The 19,850-nt window shown below is 39.5% G+C and overlaps 1 protein-coding gene across 1 annotated transcript in view; it reads left to right on the plus strand.

Moving 5' to 3' along the window:
- Nucleotides 1-15,258, plus strand: part of LOC139452113 (PSME3-interacting protein-like) — a 30,852-nt gene extending 15,594 nt beyond the window's left edge. Inside the window, exons 6-7 of the mRNA XM_071233440.1 lie at nt 4,908-4,948; nt 13,563-15,258. Coding sequence (XP_071089541.1) covers nt 4,908-4,948; nt 13,563-13,780 — 259 coding nt within the window. The 3' untranslated portion in view covers nt 13,781-15,258. The remainder of the gene's footprint in view (nt 1-4,907; nt 4,949-13,562) is intronic.
- The last annotated feature ends 4,592 nt before the right edge of the window (nt 15,259-19,850 follow it).

Raw genomic sequence — 19,850 nt, forward strand, 5'->3', positions numbered from 1 at the left:
ATATTGTTCAAAGCAGTGCTTGTCTCCACTCACTCACTCACTCACTCACTCACTCACTCACTCACTCCACCCACCCACCCACTCACTCACTCACTCACTCACTCACCCACCCACCCACCCACCCACTCACTCACTCACTCACTCACTCACTCACTCACTCTGAATGGAACCAACAGCTCACTATCCCATGCTACAGTGGGACTCACAAGTTTCATACAGTACATCAGTAACGCAGTGCATACATCTGAATGCTGCCAAAGCAACTCTTGTCTCCACTCACACACACACACCCATTCAATCACTCACTCACTCACTCACTCACTCACTCACTCACTCACTCACTCACTCACCCACCCACCCACTCACTCACTCACTCACTCACTCACTCACTCTGAATGGAACCAACAGCTCACTATCCCATGCTACAGTGGGACTCACAAGTTTCATACAGTACATCAGTAACGCAGTGCATACATCTGAATGCTGCCAAAGCAGCGCTTGTCTCCACTCACACACACACCCACACACTCACTCACTCACTCACCGACCCATTCTGAATGGAACCAACAGCTCACTATCCCATGCTACAGTGGGACACACAAGTTTCATACAGTACCTAAGTACCGCAGTGCGTACATCTGAACGCTGTTGCGAGTCGTTTAATTTGGCCCAAATATATCAGCACTTAAATGTCAAGGAAAGTCATTGCCACTGTAATGATGTTATGTCAAATACTGTTCTGCAAGGCAATGAATCTTGCCAAACACATAATGTCATACAAGTAGAGCAGTGCATCGTGTTAATTTTAGAATGTTTTGCAGAACAGCACGCTGTCGAGAATTTTTACCCACATTCACACACAATGTGTACAGGAAGCTGTTGTAACCAGGATCAGAGCTTTCACAAATTAAGATAGACTAGTCACTAAACATTACTGCGTTTGGCAATTGGCATGTATTTGTCCTTTGGCTAGAGAACAAGTTTCTGCACACCTACAAGAGTGATGAGCTCCCTGAAATTAAATTACAACTTGCAAATGTGTAAGAATCAGGGAATCATTCATTTAGTAGCTCACCTGACTGAAGTGAGCTTTTGTCATGGCATGCTAGAGCTGTTATTTGGTCATTTTTTAAATTTGGAACATGTGTAGTTCGTACTAAGGCTCAACATATGAGTTCCGTTTTTTCGTTAATTTTTTTTATGCCCTTGATTTGACCTTCGCTCATCGACCAAAGTGGAAATGTCTTATGGTGATTTCCAGTCTTTCTTGGTCAAAATTTAATGAAATTTGGTGTGTGTGTAGTTGGGCTCAACACATATGTTCCATTAATTCACCATATTTTTAATTTTGATCTCCATTCGGCCTTTTCACTTTGGCCATGCTCTTTCAAATTGCATTTCCTCTCACTGTAAATGTTATCATCTCAGAAACCACTTCACTCAATCAAACTGAAACTTCATGCTTATCCCCACCAATGATGACACCCGAATTTCTTCAAGAGGTTCAAATCCCGATTTCCTTATGGCAGCCATGTTGATGAAGCTATTTATGGCCACTATTCAACCATTTTTGTACAAAAAGTAGTGAAATAAATATTTGTTCACTTTGTTGTGGGATTCGACACATATGTTCTGTTTTGGGTTGTTGTTTTTTAAATTATAATTTTGGCCTTGTTTCTCTCAAAATGAATATGAATTCTGTAATCCTTTTCTCTTCTGAAAATGCCTGAACCAACAGCTCAACTGTGATATGTATGTTTCTCCTTATGATCATGATGATGACATATTGTATTCAGATCATTGGATTTAAGTGCTTGTATTTCCTCAGTATATATACAGAAAATATCAATGCTGTCTGCAACTTTTGTGGCTATCATTGTGGACATTTTTGACTTTCCATGTGAGCTACAGTCTCTGCAAAAGCACATATGCTTATCAGTTCTGTTTGAAGTTCTTTTGAGAGCTGAAAATATTCCACATTAAATTTGTGAAACCCAAAACAGGATAAGTTGATTATACATGTTGTATCTGATATGCAATTACCACAGATGTAAACCATATGGAACTGGTGGAACAATGATTAGACCTGATTTAGTAGATCAATACTGCCAGCCTACAGTGCTATAAATAATCCTCCCATCCCATGAACATGATGAAGGACGTCAGGGGTGCGCCAATCACTTGCAAACGATGTTCAGTGATTCGCCTAACAATGGGGCACTAACTTTCAGCCGCTTGCAATCATACCAATCGCTGACTGAGGTCGCTTTGTTCTCAAACCAAAATGGCGTCTGAGTTTGACATTTGAGAAATTGACTGGATCAACTGGGAAATGAGCAAGGGCAGCTAACATCCCATCATCCTCCACATCTGCAAAGTCATAAATTCATCAGTTCGTCATCGAGCCTCTTCTATTACGTTCTTCATTAGGGCAAGGCAACCAAGCGGTAGTTGCGCAGCCATTTTGGAAAAGTGTGCAAGCGCTTCAAGCCCTTGCAGACCCCTGGATGAGCGATTAATATGCTTACTCTAAGCAATTCTTGGCTTGCAACGCACCCTAGCTGTGTGTACTGACTGGTCCGTGTACAGAGAGCAGCAGCATCCCAGTATCGTCAGCATCAACTGATATCATTAAGCCCACAATCAGAAACATGTGGTAAGAAAAACAGTTATGACAGATATCTGAAAAAACTGTAATTCTACCCCGTGGAGAAAGTGGAGCAAGACCTACTTCGAGGTGACTGCACTGATTAGTGGCTTATTTTCTCTAATGACTTCTGTATTAACTTAATGTATGTTTTACGATAATGCAGTAAAATATGGATCAGTTGATAAAATAACAGTTTCCACTTTGAAATCTTGACTGTACCAGTTTGACAGGCGTTGTATGCAAACTCTGGTTTTATTCTAGCTGTGATTTGTGCAAGAAGATTTGCAGTGAACAGAAAGTGTATTATGTAAAATATGAATAGACGGTGTGTTCGTAAAACATGTTTAATGGTATGTTTTCAATATGAACTTTTCAAATAATTGAGATATTCTCAGTCACTATTATCACAGTGTAGAGAGATTCTTGTCGGTTTTTGCATCAATGTGACTCCTGATTAAAATTGGTCCCCAGGGCCCCGTTCCACAAAGAGATCTTAGTGCTACGATTGTAGTAAGTCAGTGTTAAAGAATGGGAGTTACGATCGACTTAGCGCTAAGATCCCTTTGTGGAACGAGGCCCAGCACTCTATTGCTTGTTGGAAGAGGCATCATGATTGGATCAGTGTCCGGTTTGGGGACTGGTTGATTGTGTGTCATCATACCCAATAGGGCTGCAACGATACAGGAAGGTCACGATACGATACGCATCTCGATATTCTGGTCACCATACGATACGTATCTCGATACGCAATGATAAATAAAACAAGACTTAAAGCATCTCAAGATTGAACCTTTCATGATTTTGGAACAGTCAAAATTATTTTATAATAACAAGACTACTGAAGTTGGAACTTTCTCTAACTTTCCTTAAAAACAATTCAAAGTTCAAACACCAGAAAATAATTAATGTACTCCACGGGTGATACAACTTCAAAGAATTTTATCAGGAATAATATATTCCAATATCGTTTTACCTTAGTTGCAGCTTTTACTATATATAAGAACCACAAGTGTAGCATTTTGGTACTGGTGATTGCTGTTGCAGGATATTTTTACGTATGGAACAATTTGATCAGTCACCCTAGGGACTTCCCGTGCTACATGTATTTCGATTGCGAAAACGTTATGTTGACATATATTCGCCAAATTGCCACACAGATGACTTTTAAGGAGTCAAAGTATGGCATTTTTAATATATGTATCCATTCTCTAGCAACTAAAGTTTGTTTCAATACGTCAAAAGCGGTAATCTGACCGTGGTTGCAGTATCTCTTCACACACGATTTCACATAACTTAATGAAAACAATATTAAATGAAATTTTGAATAAAATTAATAAAATATATTACAAACACAAGTCCAGATATATAATGAACACGTTTTAATAACAAGATAGTATAGTAATGGTATTTAATTGCGTACTTCAGTTCGGATTTGCTGACAGGTATTTCCGGTGTTATGTGCTTGCGGGGATCAGCTGATAATGTTTTTTGAGATGGGGAAAAACATGTCGGTGTAAAACCTGAGCTTTTTAAAAATGTTAGTACGTTTTGGGGAGCCATGCGTTACCGCGCGCTATAACCAAGTTAGCGGTTTATTGAAAGGCACAATAGCGAGGAAACGCTTTACTTGAGATTTGCGTTCCGTATCGTGGCGTATCGATAAATGGGCCCACGTGTATCGTATATCGTATCGTGGGTCAAGTATCGCGATGCATCGGAATATCGGTGTATCGTTTCACCCTTAATACCCAAACAGGATTACGCTGCTCATAATATCAACCACTGGTACTTTATTTCCTGTGATATAGCTGACACAGCATTAAACAACAACTCATGTACGAAGGAGCTTGATGGCATGTCAGGCAATAAACTTGGTTGTTATGTAGCGCTTTTCTTAGATCACCATCCATTCCTCAACCCATCCATTCATCCATTTTTCCATTCACTCATCATATATTTTACATATATCATCCATATACCAAACCATCCATCTTTCCATCATCCATCGTTTTTTACATATATCCTCCATTTATCCACCCATCTATCATCCATCTTTCCAGCATCCGTCAGTTTTTCCAATTTGCATCCATCTTTCATCCCATCCTTTAATTTTTCCATCTATCACACACCACCCTTCCATCTATCCATCAGTCCAATCATCCTGTCATGTTTTAATGGTCTTATTGACCTTTCAACATTTACACCTTTTCATTTCTTTTTCTTCATATATTTACATTTGATTTATATTTGTTTACAGTGCTGAATCTTTGGATGAAAGTAAAAAACAGAGAGTAGACGGTGAGTTGACATTTTATGTGAAAAGAAGCTGTCATCACTTCACAAGAAGCTATGGTTAATATTGCCGTAGCCTCTCCATCCTCCATTGTACATCTGTCTTTTGTAGTGAGAATGCTGAAACAAGGGAATAAGGCATCCATGTTCCAACTAAAAAAATTCAGTAAAACAGTAAAAATCACTTAGATACTCCAAATTGAAAGCTACTTGGTATATATTTTTTTAAAGAATATTTTAAAGGAAGCACAAAGTTCATATGGATGAAATTATATTGCTGATTGTTCTTGTGTGTAAAATGACTTGAGTGTAGCACGGTTGTAACAATTCACCGATACCTATGGTATCATCGATACTTAGGTACACACGATACTTGAATCGACAGTTTGTGAGATCACGATACACTATAAATAGAACAGAAACTAATAGAGTTGCCTCCCATATAATGGCAGAAGTGGCATAGCGCCACCTGTAAGCATGGCAGAACACAAGGACCTAGTAGCTGAGGACGTGCTGACAACCTTTTACAGTTAATGACCATCCGTTCATTTAAAACAGTTTTGTTCTTGTGGTTTTCTTTAACATTTTTTTTAGATAATAAAGAAAAGTATGAAGAAAGAGGTTTTAGAGCTGTATTTCAGTGATTTCATCATTTCTTACTATTTGATGTGGATCGTGATACGAGTAGTATCTTCAGTCCATATCGTGATACAAAAATCATATCGCAAGATAACAGGCGGTACTCAGCTCTAGTGGTAAAGTTTGTTCATCACAATAATTTGAGATGGGATGAAAACACTATCAAGTACGAACAACTGCAGCCCTCCAGATAAGCTGCATATTAGTGTAAAATACGCAAAATAAATCACCATTTCCCAATTAATTTTGAGTTGCTTGCATACAAATAGACATGAACAATTTTAATTACCCCAACATATCACAACATTGTGCGTAATTACCCAATATACCTTTATGTATCCTTTCACCTTGTGTTCCTGTATTTCTTTTGAGATCTTTATTGACTGATGAATGCTGGCATCATGCATACAGGAGCTCACTGCAGTAAATAATGTACAAGAGTCTCCTTTATTAATATGTAACTTAGACCATTGTAGATAAGTGCATCGCTGTTGGGAGCTTTTCGACATTGGACACACTTGGGGCAGCAGATGAACAGGTGCAGCTGTAAAGGCACCTGAAACAACATTTTTAAGCAGAATTATTTGTAAAACCTTTACTCATTGGTTTAAATATACCCAATAGAAATATAATGAATAAACATTGAAAACTCAATAACCAGTGTAAGTGTGGACCCTGATATGTGAGTAAATTCTCAATAGCTCAGATCATTTTTGGGAACCCCCTGCAACTGACAGTTAAATGATGGATATTCCATTTGTGTACGTTGAATAATATTTTTGTATGTAAGAATTAGCCTGTGGGTCCAAGGAGTGTGGATTTTCAAGGTTAATGCTGAAGATGCTTTTTATAGATTCAGAGAAGCATATTAAGTCCTCAGCTAGACAGCACACAAACACACACTTAAACACACGTTACAAGTTAAGAGGGGTCCTTTATGTTTGCTGCTGTATTGTTTGAATCCTGCTACCCACCCACAAAACTAAACTGAACTTCTAACATTGATTAGGTTATGAAGAGGACTCATGCATAAATTCCCACATACAGACACACACATAGACACACATATTGACTTTTCCACAACACACCTGTATTTTTTCACCTTATTTTTGATTTTCAAGACCGCCCCTGTGGTCTAGTGGTAGAGCGTCCGCCCGGACAGCGGAAGGTCCGCGGTTCGATCCCCGGCAGCGTCATACCAAAAGACGTTAAAAGATGGTACTTGTTGTTACCCTGTCTGGCGCTCGGCATTAAGGGGCTAAAACAAGGACTGGTCGGCTCGGAGTCAGTATACTGTGTCTGAGTGGGGTATTCATGTTAAACTGCGGCATGGTATCTCAGTGAGCTAGCACTATAAATCGGCATCAGTCCGGACTAGTACAAGCAGCCACACAAACACACACACGTGCATGCACGTCGCTATATAAGTGCAATAATCTTGGACGCGACGTTAAACCCCATGTCACCTCACCACACCTTTGATTTTCATGCTTCCATGGGGATTCCAGTGAGTGTGTGATTGAGTATGGTTTTACACCGCTTTTTGCAATATTCCAGCAATATCACGACAGGGACATCAGAAATTGGCTTCACACGTTGTACCCATGTTGGGAATGGAACTCAGGCCTTCGGCGTCACGAATAAATGCTTTGATCACTTGGCTACCCCACTGCTACCCCTTATGATCCTAGAACTGCTAGCACCTTCACCATGCTTGTCGGTTTCACCAAATTGGTAACACTCACAGACAGTTGGATTTCCTCCCACATCAAGGTTCCATGCCTTTATGTAATGAAATACTGTTAGAAGTGGTGTAAACCTAAATCACCCACTCGCTACAAGGCTTGTTTTACCATCAACCACATCAAGGGCGATGTGCCCACCTTCCTGTAGCGACCACCTATGGGGCACAGTGCCCACCTTCCTGTAGTGACCACATATTGGGCACAGTGCCCACCACCATGTAGCCACCACATCAAGGGCACAGTGCCCACCTTCCTGTAGCAACCACATCAGGGGCACAGTGCCCACCTTCTTGTAGCAACCACATCAGGGGCACAGTGCCCACCTTCCTGTAGCGACCACATATGGGGCACAGTGCCCACCTTCCTGTATTGACCACATCAGGGGCACAGTGCCCACCTTCTTGTAGCAACCACATCAGGGGCACAGTGCCCACCTTCTTGTAGCGACCACATATGGGGCACAGTGCCCACCTTCCTGTAGCGACCACATCAGGGGCACAGTGCCCACCTTCCTGTAGCGACCACATATGGGGCACAATGCCCACCTTCCTGTAGCGACCACATCAGGGGCACAGTGCCCGACTTCCTGTAGCGACCACATCAGGGGCACAGTGCCCACCTTCCTGTAGCGACCACATATGGGGCACAGTGCCCACCTTCCTGTAGCGACCACATCAGGGGCACAGTGCCCACCTTCCTGTAGCGACCACATATGGGGCACAGTGCCCACCCTCCTGTAGCAACCACATCAGGGGCACCCCCCTGTAGCAACAGTGGCACAATGCCCAGTGACACAAATGGTAACTGGTAAAATTGTATAACAATCTTCTGTCATTTGAAACCAATGTTGAGCCATGATTGATATTTAATAACTCAAATGCTTTACTGTTTTCAGCAAATATGAACCACATGTTCACACAGTTGAGAATATCATGTTCTATCCATGAGTCCATGATCAGAAATAATTTGTCAAGGCTACTAAGTGAATGTAATTTTTTAAATAGTTATATAATGAGTTGAAATTCTGTCATGGGGATAGAGTATTCAGTTAAAATCTAATCATCTATTTGTCCTATATTTATAATTATATCCCCTGCATGTGGAATTTATAGAAATAAGGAATTTGCTGCATCAGCACATAGTGCATGGGGTTTTGTTCCTGGGCTGGGATTGGGGGTGTTATTTGATGACCTGTTTACACTGTGAGACCCATGTGCACAAAGCAACTGTAGATACAGCTAGTGTAAGATGTTTTACACTTTAGAGTCTCTATTAACCCAGGGAGAAGATTCAATTACAATTCCCAACAGGTATCTTCGTAGTAACCACTACTCCTATAATTCCAGCCATTCATTAATGGCTGAGGCACCATTTAAAAAATATTGAATTATCTTAAACTTGTTTTCCTTTGTCATTTTGTCAAATATGCTTAACATTGATGACAACTAAAAGTACCAAATGTTATCAATATGTGTTCTTATTCCTGTCATGTGCATGCAGCATGACATATTACAAGATACAGTGAACAGTATCCGAATACATGCGGCATGACATATTATAAGACCCCAGTCAACAGCCTCCTTATACACGCAGCATGACATATTTCAAGATACAGTCAACAGCCTCCAAATATATGCAGCATGACATATTACAAGATACAGTCAACAGCCTCCTTGTACATGTAGCAGGACATATTACAAGATACAGTCAACAGCCTCCTTATACATGCAGTATGACATATTACAAGATACAGTCAACAGCCTCCTTATACATGCAGTATGACATATTACAAGATACAGTCAAAAGCCTCCTTTTTCATGCAGTATGACATATTACAAGATACATTTAACAGCCTCCTTGTACACGCAGCATGACATATTACAAGATACAGTCAACAGCCTCCTTGCACATGCAGCATGACATATTACAAGATACAGTCAAAAGCCTCCTTTTTCATGCAGCATGACATATTACACGATACAGTCAATAGCCTCCTTGTACACGCAGCATGACATATTACAAGATACAGTCAAAAGCCTCCTTGTACATGCAGCATGACATATTACAAGATACAGTCAAAAGCCTCCTTTTTCATGAAGCATGACATATTACACGATACAGTCAATAGCCTCCTTGTACACGCAGCATGACATATTACACGATACAATCAACAGCCTCCTTGTACACACAGCATGACATATAACAAGATACAGTCAAAAGCCTCCTTTTTCATGCTGCATGACATATTACAGGATACAGTCAATAGCCTCCTTGTACAAGCAGCATGACATATTACAAGAAACAGTCAATAGCCTCCTTGTACACGCAGCATGACATATTACAAGATACAGTCAAAAGCCTCCTTTTTCATGCAGCATGACATATTACAAGATACAGTCAATAGCCCCCTTGTACACGCAGCATGACATATTACAAGATACAGTCAACAGCCTCCTTGTACATGCAGCATGACATATTACAAGATACAGTCAATAGCCCCCTTGTACACGCAGCATGACATATTACAAGATACAGTCAACAGCCTCCTTGTACACGCAGCATGACATATTACAAGATACAGTCAACAGCCTCCTTGTACACGCAGCATGACATATTACAAGATACAGTCAACAGCCTCCTTGTACACGCAGCATGACATATTACAAGATACAGTCAACAGCCTCCTTGTACACGCAGCATGACATATTACAAGATACAGTCAAAAGCCTCCTTTTTCATGCAGTATGACATATTACAAGATACAGTCAACAGCCTCCTTGTACACGCAGCATGACATATTACAAGATACAGTCAACGGCCTCCTTGTACACGCAGCATGACATATTACAAGATACAGTCAACAGCCTCCTTGTACACGCAGCATGACATATTACAAGATACAGTCAACAGCCTCCTTGTACACGCAGCATGACATATTACAAGATACAGTCAACAGCCTCCTTGTACACGCAGCATGACATATTACAAGATACAGTCAAAAGCCTCCTTGTACACGCAGCATGACATATTACAAGATACAGTCAACAGCCTCCTTGTACACGCAGCATGACATATTACAAGATACAGTCAACAGCCTCCTTGTACACGCAGCAGTTAAAATTTAACGTCACATCAGCATTATTTCAGCATGACTTATAACAAGATAGTCAACAGCCTCCTTATACATGCAGCATGACATGTTACAAGATGAGGCCACACTTTTTTAATCAGAATGTTCACAGATTTTTCCCAGCTTTTCCACACAAGGCCGGTCAAAATGAAAATAAGAATAAATGTCACTTATTTATTTATATGAAAGTCATTCTGCTGTGGAGTTCAAACCGTAGGTGGCTTCTTGAATCACTGATAGTGATGTAAACGTGGAAGGTATATATAACATTTTATATTGTATAAGAGGGTCGGTATTACTAGCGAGAGACGTAAAATTCTTTTGTAAAAATATGTTTAATTTGTTTCTTAGACAATCTGCTTTTAAGTAGGGGCAGTGGGTCCATGAACCAAAAAATAAAAATTGTGTGACCTGCAAGTCTATTTCAAAACATATCTAACAAATGAAAACACAAGTTGTAATAAAAATGGTGTCTAACAGGGACAAGTGTAGTAATTTATTTATTTACACATAAACTTTGCACATCTTAAGGGTGGCATTTGAGTACAACAATTGTAGCTAATGATTTGACCATAGACTGTTCACCCAAGAAACCTTTTGTTTGTTTGTTGTTTAATGCCGCACTCAGCAATATCACAGCTATATGACGGTGGTCTGTAAATAATTGACATCATGAGCATCAAGGCACGCAAGTGGGATCGATGACATGCATCAGCCAAGTCAGTGACAGGCATAGACCCCTTTTAAGGCAAACGTGGGTTGCTGACGACATATTCTAACCTGAATCTTCACCCAAGAAACTACCTCGCAATGAGTGGTTTTCTCTGTCATCGATTGCAAGGAACAATAAGATAACGATTCTGAAGTCATGTTTATAAAACTTAAAGGCTTGCTGAGAAATTTAAACTTTTGCCAACTTGTGTTGATATATTTGATATGCAAAGTCTCAAGGATGAGTTTCTCAATTTATACTCACAAAGACTAGGGATAATACTGGCTTCACATCCAGCATGGAGAATGTGTAGTTGGAAATGGTGTATTTAAGGATTTGTGATTTTCAAATCATGAAACAGATGATGATTAAATTAGCACACTTTACATTCGATAATTAGGAATATATGTATTCAAATATTCTTTTACACTGTCATCAAATAATAGTTTGTGTTTCTCGAGATATTGCTGACTTTGCAATAAAACCCCTATTCACACTTGATATTACACAGTAAAAACACTTGAAACATGTGAATAAATCACTGAGTGTAGTTAGTTGTTAATGTGCTGATATTTACTGCGCAGGCCGACATGTATCTGGGAATGCTGAAGGATTTTGTAGGAATTTGCCCCCCACTGAGATAAATTCTGCCTCTGCACTTTGTTTTCACTTTGCTTTGCTGACACATGCATAAGGAGGTCTTACATGCTTTTTATCACCATAATCCTCAATATGTTTTCTAGTTCACTTTATTCAAATTTCCAGTTCACACTTTCCATCTTGACTTTTTGACACTGTGACCCACTTTCTTACTAATATATATCGCTTTGACCTGCTTTTCATCATGGAGTTCACTGTGACCTATTTTTTTATTTTCATGTCATGATATAAGAATATTTATAATACTTTTTACAAGACTGGGGTTAAAACAGACTTTTTGTCTAGATGCCAAGATATTACTAAAAAACTGTATGCATGCATGTATGTTCACTCACTCACTCACTCACTCACTCGGTAGGACATTCAGGTACAATGAGTGAAGCCCATTCTTCACTCACTCACTCTCACTAATTAGCATAACACTGTTACAAAATTTTGCAATACGTAACTTGAACCACAACGTCTTATGGGCTTCCTTACATTGTTTAGATCAAAACTGTTCACAATCTGATGTATCACATACATTGCTATGGAGCACACTTCAGACATGTTCCCCATAACTAGTCAGTCTAACTCTTAAAGTCACTGTAGCCTAAAAAAACATACTGCGATTATGACAACTGAAAAATATTTTTATGGTTTCAGAAGAATAATTTATGGCTTCTGCTGCAGAAACTGAAATTTCAGTGTACTTCACACGCTCATAATCGCAAATACATCAACCTCTTCACTCCTTTTGAAAACAGAAAAGAATTGTTAAGCAGTAAAAGATCTCCTGGAATAAAGATCAATGTAATTTGTCATTTGTCATCATAAACTTACAATATGCATAACATAAAGTTTTAAAAGAAAATTCTTGGGGTAATACTGGGGCCTGGAATAGGTTCCTGTAATTTATGCTTGTCACAAGAGAATAATGAGATGGGAATAGCACATTGTGTTACTGTTTACCTCGATCCTACTCTCAATAGTGACCTATGCTACTCATTAAAGGTGACTTTTTTTACCATGTTGTCAGACACGGTGGCTTTGTCATCATAACCTGATGGCATTAGATGTTGCTCATCATATAAACAGGCTGGTGGGGTAGCCTAGTGTTGAAGCGTTTGCTCGTCACGCCAAAGACCTGGGTTCGTTTCCCCACGTGGGTACAATGTGAGAAGTCCATTTCTGGTGTCCCTCACTATGATATTGGTGGAATATTGCTAGAAGCGGTGTCAAAACATACTCACTCACTCACTCACTCACTCACTCACTCATATCAACCACTAGTTTGTCTGGTCTGGACAATACAACTTGAATATTAAACAACCAACATAACATTTAATTTTGTCACATGATGATTTCCAAGTAAACATGCAATGTTAACCCAGAAACTGGTTCGTATGGAATTAAATTGTGAAATCAGTAAATGACCACACAGGGCCAATGAGTGATCAACAAATTATAATCAAACACAGAGTTTTAGGTTTACAATCAAAAGCCAATACAAGGTCAAATAGGAGGCAAATATGGAGGTACAGCCAACCTTTTAGAAACTGTCCCAACCCCAAAACTTCTTGAATGATCAACCCTGCGATGGTTGTAAACAACAAGGGGCAGATAACTCAAATTACAGTAATCCAGTGATAGCATACATTTTACTAGTACTTCATTCATTTGCTGCCACTGACAACCACTCACAACCTACATCAGCCCCTACTGCCAAGTAACATCATGTGTTGTGTGTTTCAGATGCAGACAGTTCCACAGTGGACAGTTCAACAGAGGAACAGCCTCAACCCAGAAGAGTGAACGGTGTGGCCAGGGTCATCGGCATATTGCCTGGAATAGGCAACTACTCTGATGACAGTACTGACTCGAACTCCTCCAATAGTGACTCTGATCTCGATGAGTTCATGATAAGGCCAAAAGTGAAGAGAATCATTATCCAGACGAAGGAAGGATGTTAGTCCGGCCATCCTTCAGGTGCTGCGCCCACATCTCCCAACATCCGTTCCAGGACAACATTGTACAAAGTGTCACCATGGGTGAAAGAACTGTTGATTTTAGTTATACAGAGATTTTAAGGAGCAATGTAAACAATAGGATCAAAACAGCATATGATGCTCTGAGTTATGGAATAAAGCCATGTTAGTAAGGAAGCCTGTTGAAACATATACGTCTCAATATTTGATAGGGATATTCTGATTGTCCAGGTTTGAGTGAGTGAATGAGTTTGGACTTGGTTTTACACCGCTTTTAGCAATATCATGGCAGGGGACACCAGAAATGGGCTTCACACATTTTAACTGTGTGGGGACTCAAACCCGGGTCTTCGGTGTGCTGTAACCTCCAGGCTACCCAACCACCCCTCCAGGTTGGACATGAATGATTGCTTGCTATGACATGGGGTCATACAAATAGTATCCCATGTTGCCATGGAACTGGAGCATGTTCTGCTTTATCTAAAGTTGATAAAAGTAAGTACACAATTCAAGTACAACAGTTGGTGACCTCTATTAGCAACATGAAATAATCCAGTATCCTGCTCCAATGTTCATTAGTGTATTAAAGAGTACTGTATTGACTACCAGCTCTAATAAAGTTTAAAATGGGCACAGAATGAAATCGGAAAAATATTTTTTTTATTCCAATAGAGGAAAATGTTTTTGAAATTAAGAATAAAACCCGGGGTCCTTGTCATGTTAATTGTGGGGATCCCTAAACTCAATTACTATAGCAACAACCCTCAGGTACCCAGGACACTGCAGTAATTTCATGAGCAATGAGACTTAGAAGAAATTGCCCATGTGGCAACATATTCACATAAGTTTTTGAACTACATATAAAAATATCTTGTTTGTAATTATATTTGTCCCATACCTACAATCAGGCTGTTTCACATATTCAGATAACATTTTTGACTACAATAAAAAATATCATTGTTTTTTAATGTTATTTTCCCATACCTACCAGTCAGGGTGTTTCACAAAACAATCTGTAAACTGTGATATAACAAAACTCTGGCCCTAGGTTTAGTTGTAGTAAGTACTGCTTGTGTAATTGACATTGTCACTCTGTAATTACCGTTATCATTAACTAGGTTGACACACACTGTTAAATTCAACTTAAAGAAAGTGTTGTTTGAATGACTTGATTCAGCCACAGGAGGACAGCTACTTTGCCTGGTCCTCCTCTAACACACTGTCATCGTTATCTTGATCACATTATGTACATTGAAGTATGTTCATGGCCTTATGTTCTGGCAGTAAATATAATGGCATTTAGGGGAATGCTGAAGATGCTGATTGGATGTGCCAGTGCTTGTTCATGCTATTCATATTACATGTACAGGTGTATTATCATTGCTACCATCTTCATTCAATTTAATCTGTGTTGATATTCAACTGTATTTTGTTGAGGTTGCAAATTATTAAACATTCTTGAATAAAGCATATTATTATATTACCATGTTTTACTCTTTGTATGAAAATCAAGAAAGGGGAGCTGAAGAGGGAAAGTAGGTCTGGGCACGGAAGTTACAAGATCAAAATTAATTTTAATGTTTTTTGTTCTTATTTTATCTTGGTAGTTTTTGTTTTGATTTTTTTTCTTTTTTAAAATTAATTATCATACTTTTGTAAAATCAGACAGTAAGAAAGGCATTCTAAGCTCAGGAATAGGCTAAAAAAAAAGATTCAAAATAGTGAGTGAGTGAATTTAATTAAACATCACTTTGAACAGTTTTTTGGTTGCCTCAGGACGTGTCAGCTTCATGTCAGCTTGATGAGGAAAGTCCAAAGTGATGAAGGTCTTGTACGTTTTTAACTTTGGTGAAACCTATGAGCATGGGTATGGTGCTGACAGACCTAGAAACATAATCAGGTTGAACCAGGATTCGAACTCATCATCGTTTCGGACACATCTAAGGGATGCACAGGTTATATCAGAGTAAGAGTGAGTGAGTATGTATTTTACGCTGCTTTTTGTAATATTCCAGCCATTTCATTGTGGGAGGACACGCCACAAATGGGCTCCACACATTGTACCCATGTTGGGAATCAAACTCAGGCCAATGGCAAGACACGACCTTTTAACAATTAGGAGACCCCCACCGTTATGTATCACATGGTAAGAGCCAGGATCCAGGGACAGATTTGTCGCACCCACTAGACAAAAGATGTGGCATCATGGGGAGCTTGAAGAATCACACTTAAGTGACTTGATGCATTTCAAACAAACCCTTAGGAACATGAACATGCCCTGATAAACAAAAACAAGCCCTGATACACCCCAACATGGCCTTATAAACACGAACAAGCACAGATAAACATGAACATGACCTGATAAACATGAACAAGCCCTGACCTGATAAACATGAACAAGGCCTAATAACATGAACAAGCCCTGATAAACATGAACAAGCCCTGATAAACACGAACAAGCCCTGATAAACACGAACATGCCCTGATAAACATGGACACGCCCTGATAATTACGAACAACCCCTGATAAACATGAATAAGCCCTGATAAACATGAACACGCCCTGATAAACATGAACATGACCTGATAAACATGGACATGCCCTGATAAACAAGAACACGCCCTGTTAAACATGAACATGACCTGATAATCATCAATTTTCCCTGATAAACACGGACACGCCATGATAAACATGAACATGACCTGATAAACATGAATTTTCCCTGATAAACACGGACACTGATCCCGAGGGGATGGACACTACGATAATGTGTGCAAGGAATTTTTAATCAAGCAAGCGGTTAGCAGTTACCTGAAAACATTTATTTCACGTGCATCTATTCTTAACTTTTGAAATACTATTCAGCAAGTAGTAATCCACAGTGAGTGTTATTTGTCAAGGATTAATACTGAAATGTAATGAATGGTTCCATGAAATAACTGTATTTATCCTGATATTTAGGGCCAAGGATGTTTTGGACTCCCGAGAGATGGATTCAGCATGCAGCTCTCTCCATCAATGTCATATGCATTTAGAAAAAGAGTTCTCTCAAATGTGAACTGGCTATTTACAGGGCCCATATGCCCCCAAGGTACAAAATAAACACACGGAGTTTGACATTTGAGAATTAACCTACTGATAGAAATGTTGAAATGCATATGACTCGTGTTCTGTTTTGTCCTAACTCTATGAAGGTCAAATAAAACCAGGTGTTGAATGCATGCACACTATAATTTACTTTACTTTACAGGATTCGTCTGCATTAACTTAGACAGCCCTTGTGCTAAGAATATAACTAATGTCTTTGTTTATGAGGAAATAATTTACGTTTTACCATCGTTTGTATGTATAATTTATAGTGACTTGAAGAAGATTTAAAGTCAAGTGAGCTTATATGCGTGTTGTCTGTCAGGTTATCAGTCAACTTCACACATGGTCTCCTATATTTCTTCATAGTTCAAGTGAGCTACAGAGCCTATGTGCCAATTCTTTTGCCAAAATAACACACACACACACACCCCTCACCCCCCCCCCCCCCCCCACACACCCACACACCCCCCCCCCCCCCCCCCCACACCCCCACACACCCCACCCCAACATTGTTCTATCTTGATTCGAACATGCGCTATCAACTTGATGACGTCGTAAATAGGACGATGTTATTTTTTAAAGGGAAGGGTCTATTAAGTTGTTCCCAATAGATGCTATGCAGATAAACGCAGTGGCCGAACGATCGCACTCAAAAGTGGCAGAGATGTGACAATCGGTATGAGGAGAAAAGGTACAGATAATGGACGCGAGGATTGTGAGAATATGTAGGAAATATCAAACTTAACCCACCTGTTCGTAAAATGGACTTGTCCAACATTTCCGAGGTCGGATTCTGTTCAGGGAGTCATCATTATTACAATTGGGTTAAATATTTTTAAACCTTGTACATTTTTTTTAAATCCCTTTAAGAGGCTGCGTCCCACATGGTTCATTCTCCTTTCAGTGTTTTATTGTACAATAAACAACTCCCACTCGTCGTTTATTTCTTAAATAATCTAATACTCACTCACTATAGATTTGATATCTAACACATGCCTCGTCTTGAAGTAAGGAATATGTTTGCGACCAGAAAATCCTTTTTTTCGGAACTAAGTTAACATTGTTCGGATTAAGCACATTCAACATTTCTCTGTACGTTGTGAAAACATCTCAAGCCTCCTTAGACCGACTTCTTTACACACATGAATCTGAAGTTGGCATGTCCCTGTCTAGAAGCGCTATGTCGGAGCTGCGTTACGAATACTTGGTGTTAAACAAGCTTAAAAATAACGACCCCACTTTTAAAACCTTTTTCCCAGTTACGTGTTGTACAGTGTGTCCACATAGTGCACTGTCACTTGTTACGTGCAGTGATGAGCTTGTCTCTGATAACATCGTCGGGGACTGACATTCAGCAACTATTGTGTGTGGTGTTGTATTAATCGCCCACATATTCCTTAAAATACGAAATTCTATAGATTCCTGTCAGATCCTCTGTGTTCTGCCAGAGGTAACTGTGAAGAGGTCATCGCTGGAGACAAGACTTACTTAGCATGTGTGAGTTGATGGGATTCTTTTTCAATGTCAGGGGCATGGCATCTCAGTCACTCCGAACCACACCTGGGGCAGTCAAGCCTAGGTCGGAATGTGCTGTAAGGAGTTAGGTGTGGTTCGAATCCCGGTTCGCCCTGAGATGAGATTATGTTTATCATCCAAAATCATTCTTCCAACGTTTACAGTTTGTAATAGACAGTAATGACCAGTGTCTTGAGTGTGCAAGGTAGAACTGACCAGCTTCAGTGGCAGAGAGATTAATGATGTCAATTAATTGTGACGTCGAGGTAACGGTGTCGTCACAAAGGTCAACAAAGCATTTTGATTCAATATCATTGTAGCGATATCTCCAATACAAGGAGATATAGAGGATATTTCATGTGTCGAGGGAAATATCATGTTTCTCTCATATATATATATATATATATATAGAGAGAGAGAGAGAGAGAGAGAGAGAGAGAGAGAGAGAGAGAGAGAGAGAGAGAGGTTATCACGCGGATGTGTTTGGGAATGGTAAATATCCTGCATCAAGAATAAACATTATCATATAATGTCATTCTTTAATTCTGTGCTTGAAAATCGCTCTCTCAAACATTACCGAAACATTTTCCTGGCATGCTCGCATTAATATTTATTACGTCACAGGGTAAGTGATGTGTCAGTTGGACAGTGACAGTAGCCAATATAGTTCCAACTGAAATCTGTTTCTTATACAGTGGCGAAGCAACATATACGCAAAACAATAATTGTTTTTACTTTCCTTTCGCGAAAATCCATCGGTCTGTCTGCTAGAGTAACTGCCCTTTTTCAAAGGGAAGCTACTCTAACCCTAGTCTGTGAGACGTCACGGCCACGTTCAGACGTTGTTGACAGTCGGCCTGTCCCGTCATAACGTTAAGAAGTGCAGTCAGATGTACACACAGCGACAAAACGAAACAAGGTAACAATTCAAACATATTTCGGCTAAATCCAGCTATTTGAATTTGTTGAAAAGGTTTCAAGCGGCAGAGGTCTACAAGCACAGATGTGGCTACTGATCCCGCTTGGCTGGGCCTAGTGCACTCGCAAAATTGTTTCGAAATTTATACCTCCAAAGTTGCCAAAACTTATAAAATGCCTTAGCTACGTCACAGTTAGACACTGATTTTCAATATATTAGACTGTTCTTTTGATAATGGTAGCAAATATCCCTGTAGTTTATCCAGATTCCCGATGGTAATTCTGACTTGATCGCCGAATGACAAGGGCGACGCCATGTTTGTTTATAAACACTAAAAGTAGTCCCTACTTGACCTTTGATATTTATCCGCATATGACCCTAACGGATATCGTTTTTATCCGTTGGCTTTATCCTGCCGAGAAACCTACCCATTATATGATATATATACACCTTGTATTTGAGACTTAAAAAGTAGTTTCGTGTTTGTAAAATCTTAAAACATATAGACAAATGTATCACAAAATATTTAGG

This window comes from Haliotis cracherodii, unplaced genomic scaffold (genome assembly GCF_022045235.1).
Source record: "Haliotis cracherodii isolate W230 unplaced genomic scaffold, xgHalCrac1.p SCAF_10, whole genome shotgun sequence".
NCBI classification, from domain to species: Eukaryota; Metazoa; Mollusca; class Gastropoda; order Lepetellida; family Haliotidae; genus Haliotis; species Haliotis cracherodii.